The sequence below is a fragment of the Dicentrarchus labrax genome, unplaced genomic scaffold (genome assembly GCF_905237075.1).
Source record: "Dicentrarchus labrax unplaced genomic scaffold, dlabrax2021, whole genome shotgun sequence".
Classification (NCBI taxonomy): domain Eukaryota; kingdom Metazoa; phylum Chordata; class Actinopteri; family Moronidae; genus Dicentrarchus; species Dicentrarchus labrax.
The window spans coordinates 10,734,242-10,750,696 of record NW_026136711.1 but is presented as its reverse complement, the minus strand read 5'-3'; the positions used below and the strand labels follow the sequence as shown (position 1 = coordinate 10,750,696).

Genomic DNA, 16,455 nt, shown 5'->3' with positions numbered 1-16,455 from the left:
CAGTGTATTCCTTGAGCTGGATGGTCTGAAAGCTAGTTCGAAGCAAATGTAATGTAATATCTGGTGTGAAATAACCGAAACTGTTGTAAAGGGGTTTTGTTCCTACTTAACCTGGCACAGAGTTTTGGTTAAAAGTTTTTTGGGATGAGGATTTTTAGGGGCCGAGTCAGCGACCGCTGGAGGTCCCTATTGTAATTGCTCGAGTTCCCTATTATTATTTTTAGCGCCTGAGACTGCGTTTTTGCCCTCCTGAACATATACGAAAAGTCAATTTTATTTGGCAAAGTTATAGTAATAAAGTAAATTATTAAAGTAATAACTTCTGCATAGTTTGTCGCAAATTCAAAAACCTTATATCCACGCGTTTGGTATATGGAGCTGAATCTCCCCACATAAGCCCCGCCCACTTTCAAATTATTTGCTAGAGCGCGAAATGTCCAAAAACTACTTTTTGGTGTTCTTCCTACACGCTTTGTCCGATTCGAACAAATTTTTTCACGTAGCACCTGGGGACCGTCCTAATAAAAAAGTAGTCTAAAGAATTTTGATATTTGAAAAAATATATATATTTTTATAAATTTAATTTAATTTACATTGGTATGTCCGATTGACACCAAACTTGGGTCCCTAGTTCCCCATGTCTTCCTTAGGCATCGTGCACAATTCCAGGCCATCACCACAAGGTGGCGCTCTTTAAAATAAAGAAGTTTATATCTCTGCAACGGTATGTGTGATAAATTAAACTTGGTATGAAGGTTGCCCATGTCTCCCATTAGGCTCACTAATAAATGTGTCAACAATCCGCCACTAGGTGGCGCTCTGGTGGCATTGTAAATCACTGTTGGGAGACCTGGTAGTTATGAGTATGAAATTCACAGGGCATGTGTAGAGTGGTGCCTGAAGTTCACATACCAAAAATCGTGTTTGTCAAGTTTGTAGCGCCCCCTACAGGATAAGTAAAAAGCAGCCCCGGCGCCACGTTTCACCGATATGTACGAAACTCGGTAGGCACGTGTAACATGTCGAGACGTACAAAAAAGCCTCTTGGACCCATACCCCAAACCCCACAGGAAGTCGGCCATTTTGATTTAGATTTTCACTTTCGGCGAACTTTTTGCATTGTATTTGAACAAACTCCTCCAAGGGAATTCATTGGATCTGCTTAAAAATGTGTCAGTACAGTCAAAAAATGGTGCTGTTCAAAAGTTGTGCTATTTACAACATTCCGTCAAATGGCGTGTCGGTGGCGTTGCATCAAAGTCAGCCATTTTGATTTTCATGTTCATTTTCTGTGATTTTTCGTGTTGTATTTGAACGAACTCCTCCTAGGTAATTCATCTGATCTTCTTCCAAATTGGTCATTACAATCAAAGTATGTTGCTGATTAAAAGTTGTGCTATTTGTGCACGTACATTAAAGGGCGTGTCTGTGGCGTGCTGTCAAATTTGGCCAGGTTGAATCGTATGTCAAGCATTTATGTCATTTCCGCCATTTCGCAGTGATTTTCAAAGTTTTTTTGTGTTGTAGTTCAACAAACTCCTACTAGGGGATTTATCGGATTAACGTCAAAATTGGTCAGTAAAGTTAAAAAAACATTGCTGATCAAAAGTTGTGCTATTTGTGACTGTACGTTTAACCGCATGCCCGTGACGACGTATCGAATTCCACCGATTGGCCATCAAACAGTGCTCATATCTTCAGTGTACAGTCCCACCCTGAGCACGTCCTCATAACTTCAGCGTACGTGGTCCAATCTCAATGAAACTTCACGTGTTTGATAACAGTCCCGCCCTGAACATATCTAAATGACAATATTCAGACATAGTGATCGCGCCACCTACTGGGAACAGGAAGTAAGCGATGCGTGGCTATTTTCAGCTGATTTACATGAAATTTTCATGTTGTGGTCCGCACGTGTTATGACGGCACGTGACGCGGCCGCAGCACGCCCCGAGTTGCGTGGAGTGCGAGGTCCCGCCCAACGCTGCTTGCAGCTTTAATTTTTATTTTTTTTTGTCCAAGTATTGTTGGTCATTTTGTGGACATAATTTGTTAAAAAACATTTGGACATGAGTTGGGACTGATTTTAGAAGAAGGTTTTATAAAAACTAGAATTGCCAATTGTAATTTATTCTGACTTAAGTAGTAGAGGACAAAACAAATCGTGTTGGTTACTTAACTAATTCAGTTACTGTAAAAGTCTCATGAGATGAACCCAATTATGGCTGAGCTGGAATTACTTACTAATAATTACTTAATTTTTGTTGGGTCAGTGTATTCTTGAATTCAGTCTGCAGTAATATGCCAATATACTAGGAAAAATAACACATAAATACTTCCTGCAAAAAAGTTTTTGGGCAAAATCAATTTAGACCATTCACCTGCAGTTGCAGAAACTAGTCTCGTCAAACATATATTTTCCCAAACTACAAACATCATGAATGCCTTCAAAAGTTACATTTTACACTTAACTCAAATTGTCTCAGTTTGCAGCAATTATTGCAAACCTTATGGGTTTTTTTGCAGTATTTGCAAATATTTATATGACATACCTCAGTCTCAAGACCAAATATGACTGTCATCCCAAGACCTTCATCTATCTGAGAAACATGAGCATATTTTAGAAATAACTCTGAATGCCCAGATACATAACAAACTGAACATAAAATAACAGTCTAAATTGGTAAAGTCTGTGAAAAGAGTAGAAATGTATTGTATACCCCCCCCGGCTGTAAATGTCCCTGACTGTCAAAGTCTTGTGATGCTTAAATTGTTTCAGGTTTCCTCTTGCACATACCCTGAGTCTGGGAATGTCCTCAGGTATGTGTGAATGCATGTACTGTATGCATTAATGAGCGTGGTTATAAACTAGGCTACAGTACAACGCTGCAGAGGCCTTCAACTGGCACGTTTATAATTTTATGCTTAAACAGTTAGTGTGGTGCTTATAATAGTCACATTTCTTAAGAATAGTTAAATAAAGGACAAATCAGACTTTTCAAGCACCACTAGCTCAAACTAAATCAAAACCCCCACACAAATCTTTCTGATGCCCAATCTCAGTAACCTAGTTTGATAATACTCCCACTCTCCACGTGAGGTCTCTGATTCCCTTTCTACAAGTTATGAAAACCAGTCGTTACAAACACGAAACCAGCTCGTTCCATAACGTGTTGGTTGAATAACGAATGTTGCACAAGCTACCCGCCACTCCCCACAATTTGCATATTTTCTGTGATATAACAGAAACTTCACCACCACGTCTGCAGGTCCCACCGCTGCGGCTGCCACCTGACAAATCGTCCCGCCCATAAGCGCTCACCATGCCGACCGAAAAAGGTAAGATGGCTGTTTGTTATTTGCGGTGTGGCGGGGTCAGACTAAATATAATCAGCGCGTACCATAACTTTAGGAACCGAACTCCGCTGGAGCCCGGTGCGTCTGTGCGCCTCCTTCATCAGACCAAATGTATGTGACCGCAGGCAGGGGCAGCCTGCACGCAGCCTGTTGTTTAGTTCGTATTCTTTAGAAAACGTTTTCATGTCCAAACACGTATGTAGCCTACATAATAATCATTGATGAAATAACTGGATACTTTACAGTTGCAGCCCTACTGCCTGGAGACGACGCTGAAGTTGGCTTCCGATTCGCCAGCCTCCGATTGGGCACTTAAGGGGAAAGTTAAGGGGAAATTAACTTATTGTGCAGTGCGACTGTTTGTCCACTGATTGTCTGTTTTTTGTGACACTTCTTGATGTGAAAACGTTTTAGACATTTTAGGTAAGACATCAGCTTTGCCTGACACCTACGATTGTATCTGTGAAACTTTTATTTTATTTGTGAAAACGCTAAAGGGGAGATATCACCGTTTTTGTTTTACACCAAGACCTCATTAGACCAGGTCCAGATCAAAAACCAATGTACCTAGACCTCTCAAATCTGGACTGGATTGATGTACAGACCCTGAAGATTCATAAAAACACAGTCTCTGATTTGTGAAACCTTTATTCTATTTGTGAAAATGCAATAAAGACACATTTCACACTTTTTTTCAGCACATAGACCACTTTGGACAAGGTCCAGATCCAAAACCACTGTACCTAGACCTCTCAAATCTTTTTACATGGAGAAGTTGTTGAAAAGGCACAGAGTCAGTAAAAAAGTCAGCAATTTTCGTTCTTTTAAGTTTTTATGGCCTCACCTCTGTTTTTGTAACGTCTAGGTGCCTCTTTGTTTTCTGCTTCTCTGCTTTCCTTTGCAGGTTCCAGGTCGTGGGTTGTCATCTTAATATTTTTAAACTATGGACAATCGGGTAGGGTCAGTATCATGTCTGTAGGTAGGTAGTTGGTCAGGTGATGAGGAAAGGGAGGAACACAAAGAGGACAACTGGTGGCCGGGAGAACAAGAACAGGGTCTGAAATGATGGCAGATGTTAGTAAAGCCAACAAACTATTTTAATCAATCAGGTATTCATAATTGTGATAATTACTGTAATTGTATTGTTCAAATGATAAATAATAGCACTAATAGCAAAAGTGATTCTAACACAGGCAACAATAAAGTTTATGGAAGAGGTCTGCAAACTGACGGTGATGGAAGCTGTGGCAAAAGTGGACCATGGCCAGATGGAGGAAAGCTAAGTGAAAACCAGGACTTTTATAGGATGTTTCCCAATTAAGCAATCGATGAAGATGTGTTTAATGTTTCTCAAGAGATAAACATAACCTTTTTACTTTTTTACTGTTTTGTAGTGAGAAAGAAGACATTTTCATGTCCATTCAAAATGAGATGGAGAGACGGGGTTTGACATGAAAGAAAAGATGTTCAAAAAGTGTTTGTCCCTTTATTTTCAATAAAGGTTTCACAAATCAGAGACTGTGTTTTTATGAATCTTCAGGGTCTGTACATCAATCCAGTCCAGATTTGAGAGGTCTAGGTGCAGTGGTTTTTGATCTGGACCTGGTCTAATGAGGTCTTGGTGTAAAACAAAAATGGTGAAATCTCCCCTTTGACATTTTCACAAATAAAAGTTTCACAGATACAATCGTAGGTGTCAGGCAAAGCTGATGTCTTACCTAAACTGTCTAAAACGTTTTCACATCAAGAAGTGTCACAAAAAACAGACAATCAGTGGACAAACAGTCGCACTGCACAATAAGTTAATTTCCCCTTAACTTTCCCCTTAAGTGCCCAATCGGAGGCTGGCGAATCGAAAGCCAACTTCAGCGTCGTTGGAGCAGCAAAGAGTTGTGCAGACAGTACTGAACTAACATTACACTGTTCACTCAGTTCCTGACACCCCAGTGGAAGTCCTTGTGGATGTCCTTACAAAAGCCAAGGAGATAGCTGCTGCAAGTAGTAATGTTCCAGAAGAGTTGATGAGTCACTTGCAGAAGGCTGTGGACATAGCCAGTGGCCTGGATGACTACCTGGAGAAAATGACCACACAGGAAAGTGAACCTCTGGCAGAGCTTTATGAGTACGTCTGAGCTTCCTACACATGATGATCTGTAGCTTAAAATACTTATTGTGTGATGTCAGTTTGTTAAGATTTCAATTAATTCTTAATTGTAGAAAAACAATTTCCCATGACTGGGACCAAGTGCACAAGAAGGGTGAAACCATGTTCCGGCTGCCCAAGGAGTGCATCACTGGACATGTAGAAGGTTTGACATTTTCATGCGTACATAGCCACTATGTTCACTGGTTAACCATGTTGTGATAAGTTGCTCTCGGATGTGTCTTTGGCAGGCCAGACCCTAAAGATGCTGATCCACATGAGTCAAGCTAAGAGGGTGCTAGAGATCGGGATGTTCACCGGCTATGGTGCGCTGTCTATGGCTGAAGGGCTTCCTGTGGATGGATGCTTAATTGCCTGCGAGTTAGAGCCGTACCTCAAAGACTTTGCCCAGCCAATTTTTGCAAAGTCTCCACATGGCAAGAAGATTATTGTCAAGACTGGATCCGCCATGGAGACCCTTAAGGTGAGAGAAACCTTTCAATATCGAAAGATCGTCAGAGAAGAATGGACCATCATTTAAAAATGCTTGAGAAGAAGTGTTTTGCAAACTAATTATACTTTCGCATAGCACTTTCCCTTTCAACATTTACAATTGTAGCTACTGTGTGTTCTGCCAGGTGCTTTGCACAATCAGAGCAGGCAAAGGTTAACACTGACTCTTCTTTTTTTGTCCAGTTTCCTAATAACTCTGTCCCTTCCAGGAATTGGCTGCTGCAGGTGAACAGTTCGACATGGTCTTCATTGATGCTGACAAGACCAATTACATCAACTACTACAACTTCATTCTGGACAACAATCTGCTGAGATTGCGAGGGGTCATATGTGTAGATAACTCACTGTTCAAAGCCAAGGTTTATCTTAAAGACACCACTGATAACAACGGACTGGCACTTAGACAATTCAATCAGTTTGTCTCCAACGATCCACGCGTGGAGCAGGTACGTTTCAGAACTTTATATGCTACTACTGTATGTGTTTAACAGGTATTCCTTTTTGATTTTAACAGTGTCCTCTTTGTTTTAAAGATTATTATCCCTCTTAGAGATGGCATCAGTGTTATCCGCAGGGTATCTCTGGCCTCCGAGTGCTCACTGACACAGGTACTGTTTAGATAACCCCAATGTTCAGGCCTCAATGAGCCAGTACTGATATAGACTCAGACAGCTGTCATCATAGTAAGAGCATCATTTTCACTGATCATGTCTGCCAATCTTGTTTATTTGTGTTAGAGTAAAATAACAGATGATGAAGTTTTCCGTGGGGTCAGTGGGCGCCCCATCCTGGATCGGATGCGTCTTGATGGAAAGGTGGCCTATGTGACAGGTGCTGGGCAGGGCATAGGGCGAGCATTTGCTCATGCCCTGGGTGAGGCTGGTGCAAAGGTGGCCGTGGTAGACCTGGACCAGGATAAAGCGGAGGTGGTGGCTAAGGAACTCTTTCTCAAAGGTGAGGGCTGTTAACACAACAAATGAAGACTTGAGAATGATGTGCATATCCAGTGGCGGACTGTATGAGGGGCAGGGGTGAAAAAAATTAACAGGTCACCAGCAGCAAGGTCCAAAGATTATAATTGTTTTATTATGTGATTCAGATTTAAAGAAGTACACCTCATATAAGACATAGGGAACGTTTAACTATTTAACCATTTAAAGGCAGGCCAACTAATTCTCTAGCATGTTGGACAGCCTATGTGGCACCATACAGGCCACTGCATCATGTTTTCTTGCACTCTGGGCTACTGTAGAGGGTACTTTATCATGTATTATCTATCATAGGAGCATCCAAGAGGGTACTTCTGTGGTGTTTTTTTCAAACATGGTGGAACCATTTTCCCCCTTTACTCTACCAGTGTGCATACCCCCAGCCTCTTCCCACCATTTCTTTAACTCATGTGAACTCAGTAACTCAGTTCAAATAGGCAAAATGGCAGCTTTACAACAAATAGAAACTTAGTTTTTGACAATAGTTGCCACATTTTGTACAGGATGGTCAGTTGAACATATATTCTCTTGGACTCAGTCCCCAAATCCCATTACGCTACACATTTTCAGTTTACTTTCATACAGTTGTGCTAGTTTGTACTGCACATTTACTTCTTGATTTGAGAAACTAGTGGCAAGAAAAGTTTCAACAAAAAACTTTAAATGAGTTTAAATCAAATGTTAAGTTGTCTCATTTTGTCTCTGAAGGCTTGAGGTATAATATGTACTTTCTGTATTTCCTGTTTCTCTAGCTACAGTAAATGTGCAAAAATACATATACAGTATAATATGACCACTTGTAGCATCTTTGAATGTGCAACATACACACCCAAATGTAAACTAATGATTAAATGATTAAACTTCTCTCTGGAGCTCCTCCATGTCTGCTTTTAATCTCTCCATTTGGCATTGAGAGTTGGGCTGTGAGGAGAAGGGGAGGAAGGGAGACTTATATACATTTGTGCTGTACAGCTATGTGTGGGAGTGTAAATCACATTAAATAGGTTTTATCGGACAGAAAGTCGTCATATCTGATTGCTCATAAGAAAAATATTCAGCTGCAGTTTTCTTGTTTTTTCCAAGAAACTTAAGGTGAACCTGCACATTTGAAACAGGATTAGCTTTTCTCCTCTGCAACTTTTACTTCAGTTAAACTGTTAGAGACTATAGAGATGCATCCACACCTGCATAAAGTAAACAGAGCCGTACTAGTTTTATTATGACTGCACATTCACTTCTTGATTTAAGAAGCAAACAATACAAAATCAAATGTTTATGTCAAAGGTTAACATTGACATAGTATACTATACTGTCATTCTTCTGTAATAGAAGTGTACGCCTTTTTTAAACATTTGTCACAAACCTTAAATTGGACAAAATATTTATCACAAAATAAGAAAGCAACATCAATTTCACGTTGAAGTAACACAACAGCTGCAGATCTAATTGAAGCAATAACAAAATCAAAGAGTGTATGTTTAATCATTAAATTATTAGCGTAGATTTGTATATATTGCACGTTCAAAGATGCCACAAGTGGTCATAATATATATGTATTGTTGAATATTTACTGTAGCTACAGAGACAGATGTAGACACATATTCATTAGATGGCAAGTGCAATGTTGTTTTATTATAATTTTTTTTTTTATATTGAACTTAAGCCTGTCACTTAATGTGTTAAATTTGAAAGCTTTTGACACAAAACAGGGGTAGGCAGGCTTTTTTTTTTTTTACTGTGTGAGTCAATGACATACTCATTAATGTCCTTGTCGTTGATTAATGGCCTCCCCAGTGCTCAATAATCTTCAACCACTAAGTGAAGAGATTCAAACTGGGTATGTGCGCATAAAACTTTTGCCAAATGTCAGATATTGACAGTGTGGTCAGTTTTGGGTTTTTGGCCAGCAGATGGCAGCATACTAAAGCATAAGATAGACTGTCAGCTTATACACGTTCCTCTGAATCCCTGTATTTGTGATTTTCCCTCTGTTCTTACAGAATGAAGCCTCCTATACAAAAGGAAGCAACATTTGGTTTGTGTTTTTCATAACTTGTGTTCTTCATGTTTTAATTTTTGGCTTCCATGTTCTTCGATACAGGTATCAATGCCATACCGATCACAGCTGACATAAGCAAATCAGAGGATGTCCAGAGGATGATTGACATCATTGTCTCCAAATGGGGGGCGATCCACATTGCCTGTAACAATGCCGGCATCAATATGAACTCAGCCAGTGAAGACACCAGTCTAGAAGAGTGGGACCAAACCTTTAACGTCAACCTAAGGGGGACTTTCGTCTGCTGTCAGGTGTGTGTGTGTGTGTGTGTGTGTGTGTGTGTGTGTGTGTGTGTGTGTGTGTGTGTGTGTGTGTGTGTGTGTGTGTGTGTGTGTGTGTGTGTGTGTGTGTGTCCACCACAGTAATTGGTTATTCACTCCACCATATAGCACTGTGGCGTATTAATGTATTGTGCAATTTTCAGACAAACACAAATACATTTATAAACATAAATATTATATTAAATTTGAATGAAGGTTTGATTTATGTTTATGGTTTAGCTGAAAAATAAAAGAGAAAGAATTTCAGTCAAGTCACATACTGCTATGACATTAAATGGAAAGAAATTCTGCTCCAAACCATATAAACGCTCCAATGTTGCTTTGACAAACATTACAGTAAAAAATACAATGTATGATTTTAAAAAAGCTTCTGATTCTCTAAACAATGAAATTACCTTAATATGGAGGTATCATGTGTTAATCTTTGAGAAAGTGAGTTTTTTTTCCTTTAACAAACAAGCATCATATGAAGCAGAGACAGAATCAGGGAGACTTTAAATGAATGTGTGATAAATCAACTTTGTAATGGGAAAAGGAGCAATTAAATTATGAGTTAAGAAAAACAGCCCCGATAATCCAGTAGGTTTTTAAATGATAGTAGGAGGATTTTCTCAAACCATAAAGGAACACTTAATCCTTTTTTTTTTTTTTTTTTATTCAAAAGATTCAAAATCATCAAATTTAGAGATACATGTTGGAATGAAATACAGTGACAATTAAGCAGACAGCAGGTGCAAATGATGCACAGAGCTACAATGGTGAAACCTGAGAGCAATCTTTTGTAATGTGTGCAATATTGAAATAAAAAAAATTAATTTGTTTACCAATTCCAAATATTTCCATAATTCTGTCATCAATTTGCTAGAGAAACTATGCTCACAGAACCAAATTGATTCGCCATGTATTGCTTCAGTAATTTATTTCTGTCAAAACTAGTTAGAGTGTGACCTAATTACTGATGGTCCAACCAGCTTTAGCTACTCTGTAGTTACTAAAATTAGTTCTAAATTATCCAGCTGGTGTCTGACATCTATATCTATATATATATATATATATATATATGCCCTACCACCCCTTATGTGCAGCTTTAAAATCCACTCCACACACAACTGTTTAACCACTATTTCTGTTTCCAAGGATAAACTACATGTTTTTGTGTTGATCCGTGCTCAGGTTTTTGGTAGCATATCAGTGCCATAATAAGGTGTTTAATGTGTCTCTTTCCCCTGAATCCTTGCCTTAGGCGGCAGGTCGAGTGATGTTGAAGCAAGGATACGGCAAGATTATCAACACAGCCTCCATGGCCAGTCTAATAGGTGAGTGATGATTCTATTCCCCCCACCTTCTCTCTGGAGCCCCTCCATGTCTGCTTTTAATCTCTCCATTTGGCGTGGAGAGTTGGGTCGAGAGGGGGAGGGGGAGAAAGGGAGAGTTAAATACATTTGTGCTGTACAGCTATGTGCAGGAGTGCACATCACATTAAATAGTTTTTATCGTCGGACAGAAAGTCGTCATATCGGACTTTAGATCATAAGAAAAAAATTCTGCTGCGGGTTTCCTGTTTATGATAAACTTAGGATGAACCTGCACATTTAAAACAGGATTAGCCTTTCTCCTCTGCAACTTTTACCCCAGTTAAACTGTTCTATAGAGATGCATCCACCCCTGCATACAGTAAGCAGAGCAGGAAAGTGTTGTGATTGCGTCTCGCTGAGGCGGTTTTGCATCATAATAAACATCCCCTCTCTGCGGAGCTGTCTGGAGGATGTGGAAGGCAACCTGAGGTCCAACTTGGGAAGGGAGGGTTCCTGTGCAACGGCAAAACCCCAGCCCGTGCCAGCAGCCTTGTTTGAACAGCGGAAGACACTTTCAGAGTTTAGCGAGAGCCTAGTAAAAGCCTTGTAATTCAGAGCACCGGTGTAATGTTCCTCCTCCAACAGGTTCCTCCAGAGGAACAGCAACACTTCATCAGCAGTATAGTCAAATCGCCAGTAAACCGCTGTGCCATATGGGCCCCAGTCCCGACTGCAGGGGCAATCTGTAAAACAGGAGCATGCTGGTAAATAGAGGCCGACATAAAAAAAATGATCAATTACACACATTACGTACAGTCCTTCAGGAATTTACTTTATTGGTCTGGACATCTGTTATAATATTGTCATAATGTGTAATCAGATGGGACCTGTTCTAGCCAAGTGGAAGCCCAAAAAGCAGCCGTAAATGCCCAATTAAAATGCACAATGACAGCTTTTTGTCCATCTGCTGAATAGAATGCGTGTGCGCCCACTAACACCCTCACCACACACACACGCACACGCACACCCAACAATCAACCACCATTTTTTTCTGAATAATGGTCCAGAAGCTCAAAGACTCCCAGACAGGATATATCCAACTTGATATGGTCACACTCAGTTTTTTTGGATGCATAATGACCTTACTGAGGGATTTGCGACTCTCGCACTCGCACCTGCAGATCTCAGCTGCATTGTAATGCACCTTACAGCAGCCACGCCATTCTGGTGAAAGAGTGCATCATTTGAACTCAGAAGAATTCAAAATGTAAAGGCGTGCCTGATAAAGAGCATGTTTTCTCCCACTTGAAATGGGCAATAAGTAGCAGGGAGAATGTTAAAGAGGGCTTTGGAGGATGCTCTCCTTCTACCTCCTTTTCTCTTCTCTGGGGATTACTGCTCTTTAAGACGGCGAAAACATCAATGCAGGTTTATTTAAAGGATGAAGGCATTTTCTGAATGGTATTTTGGGGCCGTATCATCAGGTCTTGAGCGAGGATTAGTGCTGTTAGGCATTTTGAGCTGTGTTTCCTGTCCTGATAAGTCGGATTTCACCTTCAATCTGCGTGTAAGCCCTGGGCTCCGCTCCTCCTTGCCTGCTCCTCTGAGGTCCTAGCCTACCCTTATCCAGCCCTGCCCAACCCAATCTTACTTTCCACTGCTATCTCGCCATACTCCACACACAATCCCACAAACTCAGCTACGGTGTCGTAGTCCCACCCTTTACATCTTATTTTGTTTGCAGTTTCCAACTTTTACCTCTATCCTGCACATTTTTCTCCTTTTTTATCCGAGCAAACGTATGCGGGATGCTCCGGCCTTTCCTCCCCAGGACCGGTCCCTGCCTCTCTGCAGCTGGCTGGTATTTATCATCCCGGTCTCACACTGAAGCCATTTGGCAGTCAGATCGGCGGGTGATGAGGTTAACTACTAAAGTTGTATGTAACTTGGAGCCTTCCTTGTGATGATTAATCAACCAGCAGAAAATGAGCCCCTGTCCCGGCATCCCATGCAGTGTGCAGCATCTGTGATGGTCAAGGCAAACAAATGGCTCCCTGTCTTTGTTGCTGAGGACAGAGCATAACTGGACATTATAAGCAATTAATTTTACATGGCTTCATCCGCAGAGTCCCCCAGCAGCTAATGGAAGAGCTGTTATGTAGTATCCACAAGAAACCGCATGAGCTGCAATATAGAATGTATATGTTGTCAGCTTTTGTGAGAAAGGAACCATTGCTAGCCTCTTTTTTTCTTCCTTTGTTAAAGAAATTACCCATAAAAATGAAATATTTTCTTAATAATTACCTGAGAAGTGCATACCATTATTAATGGTGCAGTAAATGTTCTCTTTATGAAACGATGTGTGGTGTCCATTTAGGGTAACTGATTTTCTCTCTGTCCTCTACCCTGCAGTCCCCCATCCTCAGAAGCAACTCTCCTACAACACGTCCAAGGCCGGAGTGGTCAAACTGACTCAGACTCTGGGCACTGAATGGATTGACAGAGGAGTGCATGTAAACTGCATCTCACCGTAAGTGCTGTCTGTTCTCGGCCTTTTTCGCCTACCGTTTTTGTGCCAGAATGTTCTTGTCCACCTTTGAGTGTCGTAAAGGATTGAGCTGCAAAAGGAAGTGGTGATTAGTGTGTTTGCTTTCATATGAAGAGCCCCATTTGAGAATGATGCACTAATTTAAGTCCTCAAACAATACATCAGTGCTTAATTAGATGACGTCTTGAGGGATGAATCAACCAAACACTTGCTCTAATTGTTCTATTCAATTAGGGAATCAAATTTGCAACCTCACTCCAAGTGTGGGCGCAACAATAGCTCCTTGTTTGTATCTATTTGTCTGTGAAGCTGAGCAGGGGGGAAGAAAAGAGGAGAACACAGGAAGGGCTGTGTGTGTGCGCGGGGGGTGTGTGTATGTGTGTGTTAAGTGGAGCATCCCTTAGCCCCAGCCATCCCTGAACAAATCCGTCCGGTGGCACCGGGCAAGCCAGGCCCAGTCACAGCCCCAGAACAAAGCCCTCACACACGCGCCTCGCTCAGCTTTATTTATCGGCAGCTTGTTTGCTAATTTTAATTTGCAAAGAAGCAATTCTCTCTCCCCCCTCGCTAACTGGGTGTCTCAATGGGCCGCTGATTTCTTTGAAGTGACAGTCGGTAAATATGCATAAAAAAGGGACACAATTAGCGCTCACGAGGTTGACTGGAGCCTGATTCCATTGGCAACTTTAGCCGCAGCGGTGATAAGCTGCATTATCTAGAAAATTGGCTGAGGGAAAACAGTACCTCTGATTGCCAGCAAAGGTTCCAGATAACAGGGCAGCTGAAGAGAAATATAATTGAGGTGGAATATGTTAACCAAGGTGTCACACGCTCCTTGGAAGTGCTAATTTATCCAACGTTGGAATTCCATATCAAGGCACCAGGATACATCGAACAATGATTCAGGCCTCACGGCTTTTAGTCACTGTCACGTCAATTGTGTAGAAAGTCAGAAGTCGTCTCATATTAGGCCCAGGCGGGTGTGTTGACATATTTATTCAAATGTAAGTTCTGTGATATTTTACTGTAGAAGGTGTTGTGACTGAGTAATGGTGTTTCAGAGCTATCACACGCCAGTGCAGTCAAAAAAACAAAAGCAGCACACCTTTTCTTAAAAATACCAGCTAAATACTTCCTCATTTCAATCAGGAATGTGAGGGAGTTGCTTATAATAGGTTCTTATCCAAAAGCTTTGAGCAAATTATGCCAGATGTCCCTTCAAGCCTGTGGGCTCTTCCTGAGATGTGCCAGTCATTTAAGTGCCACCGGTCTCACAGTAAATATCATCAGAGATGCCATGCCATGCCATGCCCTTTCTTCAAAGGATAATTGGGTTTATTTTTGTCACCAAAGTGGTGGCTCTGAAACAACACTGTCACTCCTGGCTCTGAACTGTGATGCCTTCTGATTTCATTGTGCTTTTTTTTCTTTACCCCTCTCTTTCTCTCTCACTTTCTCTGTCTCTCTTTTCAGGGGGATTGTTGACACCCCTCTCATCCACTCGGAGAGTCTGAGGCCTCTGGTGCAGCGCTGGCTGTCAGATATCCCTGCTGGTAGACTGGCTAAAGTGACAGACCTGCAAGCTGCAGTGGTCTACTTGGCATCTGACGCCTCCGACTACATGACAGGGCATAACTTAGTCATAGAGGGTGGGCAAAGTCTGTGGTAGAGGGGGTAGATGAAGAGATGAAAACTTTTTTTTTTCCTCTTTTCCTCCTCTACTCTCCTGGGATTAGTCTGCAAAATTGGTGGCATTCACATTATCTCCTTTTGACACATTCACAGCAGTGTTAGTTTAAATCTTAGTGGATGTTTAACTTTTGGTCAGTTAACATCTGTTATGTGGTGTGATGAGATGACTGTGTCCTGTATAGGTTCAGTTGGCTGTTGTGTGTTATGAGTTTGGCACACTAAAATCTTTAGTAGATGAAAAATACCGTATCACAATAAATACTAAAAAGAGGTATATAGCAGATGCTAGTCTTCTTGTCATACAATGGACATTCGCTAACATGTCTGAAAAAATATCTGTGATGTCCAAGAATGTAAAAGAAAACTGTTGCTACTGTATGCCTTCTTACATCATCATCGTCATCATTTTGTCACAGTTTCAGCTATATGTTGTCTTGATGTTCATACGTACATTGAATGCTGTTTAAACAATCATTTTGATAAATGACTGTAGAAGAAACTGATCTTTTTTTTATTGTATGTGTTGCAAAAAGGCAGAGCATACTTGAAAAGTTGTGTTTATTTTATAGTACTGTTTCATACAAATGCAGTTCAAGGTGCTTTACAGGATAATAAAAGGAATGATGATGATGAACAAAGGTGTGGCTTCTTTCCATGGGAAAATGAAAAGTGCATGACTGACTATATGTGGGAATTTCTAAGCTGCATGTTTTACACTGTACTAAAAGAAAAAGGTTTTATTTATTATTATTTATTAGGTTTGCATTTTCTTACAAAATACACAGGAAGCGCCTAATGCAGAGAATAATTGCTTCAGTGATGACCGCCAGTTTACATTCACACCAGAATAGGAAGCCAGTGAGTTGCATTGTGCACCTTGACTTACCACTTCCTCTGGTCCAAGACTCTTGTGTACCATATTCAGGCTTACAGTGTCCCAGTCCACCTCTTTCCAGCTCTTTCTTGCCAAATGGTCCCCAGAAGTGGTGCTTGTGAACGCCATCTTAATTGCTCCATTAACTGTTTGTGTGCTGAAAAACAATACTTAAAGGAGAGGTTAGCTGAGGACGTGACCCCGGCCACTGCAATTATATGAAAAGTAGCGACCAATTAGCACTCTCTGCAATGTGACACTGTTGGTGTTTATGTGAGCAACTTCAACTTCTCACTCTTAGTGACCGTTCTCTGATTTACATAATTGGGGGATTGGTCATTAATGGGAATGGCGTGTGAGAGGATCCCATTAAGATATGGAGTGAGATCTGATCATCTTCTCTGCACTCTGCTATTTATCTCCAGCTGCATTGGCACATTAGAAATTATTGGGATTCTTATCCTCATATTTTATGGCAAAATGTCGAAGTTTGCCACAATGTGTGCATGTAAGATCTTGCAGAATTTTTCCACTTCCATCTCTTGCCACTGAGGGGCAGTATAAAGACAGCAAGCTGCAGCACTGACACAAGGGCACAAAGTTACAACAAGAGGTTATCACATTATTTGCTATCATCTAAAGGTAATAACAGTGAACTCTGTCTTACGTGTATGTTATAAAATAAGAACACCTCTCCAATTCTA

General features: G+C 40.9%; 1 protein-coding gene across 3 annotated transcripts; it reads left to right on the top strand.

Annotated features, from left to right (window-relative positions):
- The first annotated feature begins 3,220 nt into the window (after positions 1-3,220).
- Positions 3,221-15,515, top strand: zgc:113054 (uncharacterized protein LOC541322 homolog). 3 transcript variants are annotated; one of them, XM_051414134.1, is made up of 11 exons: positions 3,221-3,339; positions 5,290-5,479; positions 5,575-5,666; positions 5,752-5,984; positions 6,223-6,459; positions 6,547-6,621; positions 6,751-6,967; positions 9,104-9,312; positions 10,586-10,658; positions 13,050-13,167; positions 14,659-15,515. In XM_051414134.1, exons 1-11 carry the CDS (start codon positions 3,324-3,326, stop codon positions 14,852-14,854), a joined length of 1,656 nt encoding a protein of 551 aa, XP_051270094.1. In that variant the 5' UTR covers positions 3,221-3,323; the 3' UTR covers positions 14,855-15,515. The 3 variants fall into 3 exon arrangements, with proteins under 3 accessions (XP_051270094.1, XP_051270092.1, XP_051270095.1); XM_051414132.1 differs by lacking the exon at positions 3,221-3,339 and adding an exon at positions 3,345-3,468; XM_051414135.1 differs by lacking the exon at positions 3,221-3,339 and adding an exon at positions 3,462-3,552.
- Positions 15,516-16,455: the final 940 nt, after the last annotated feature.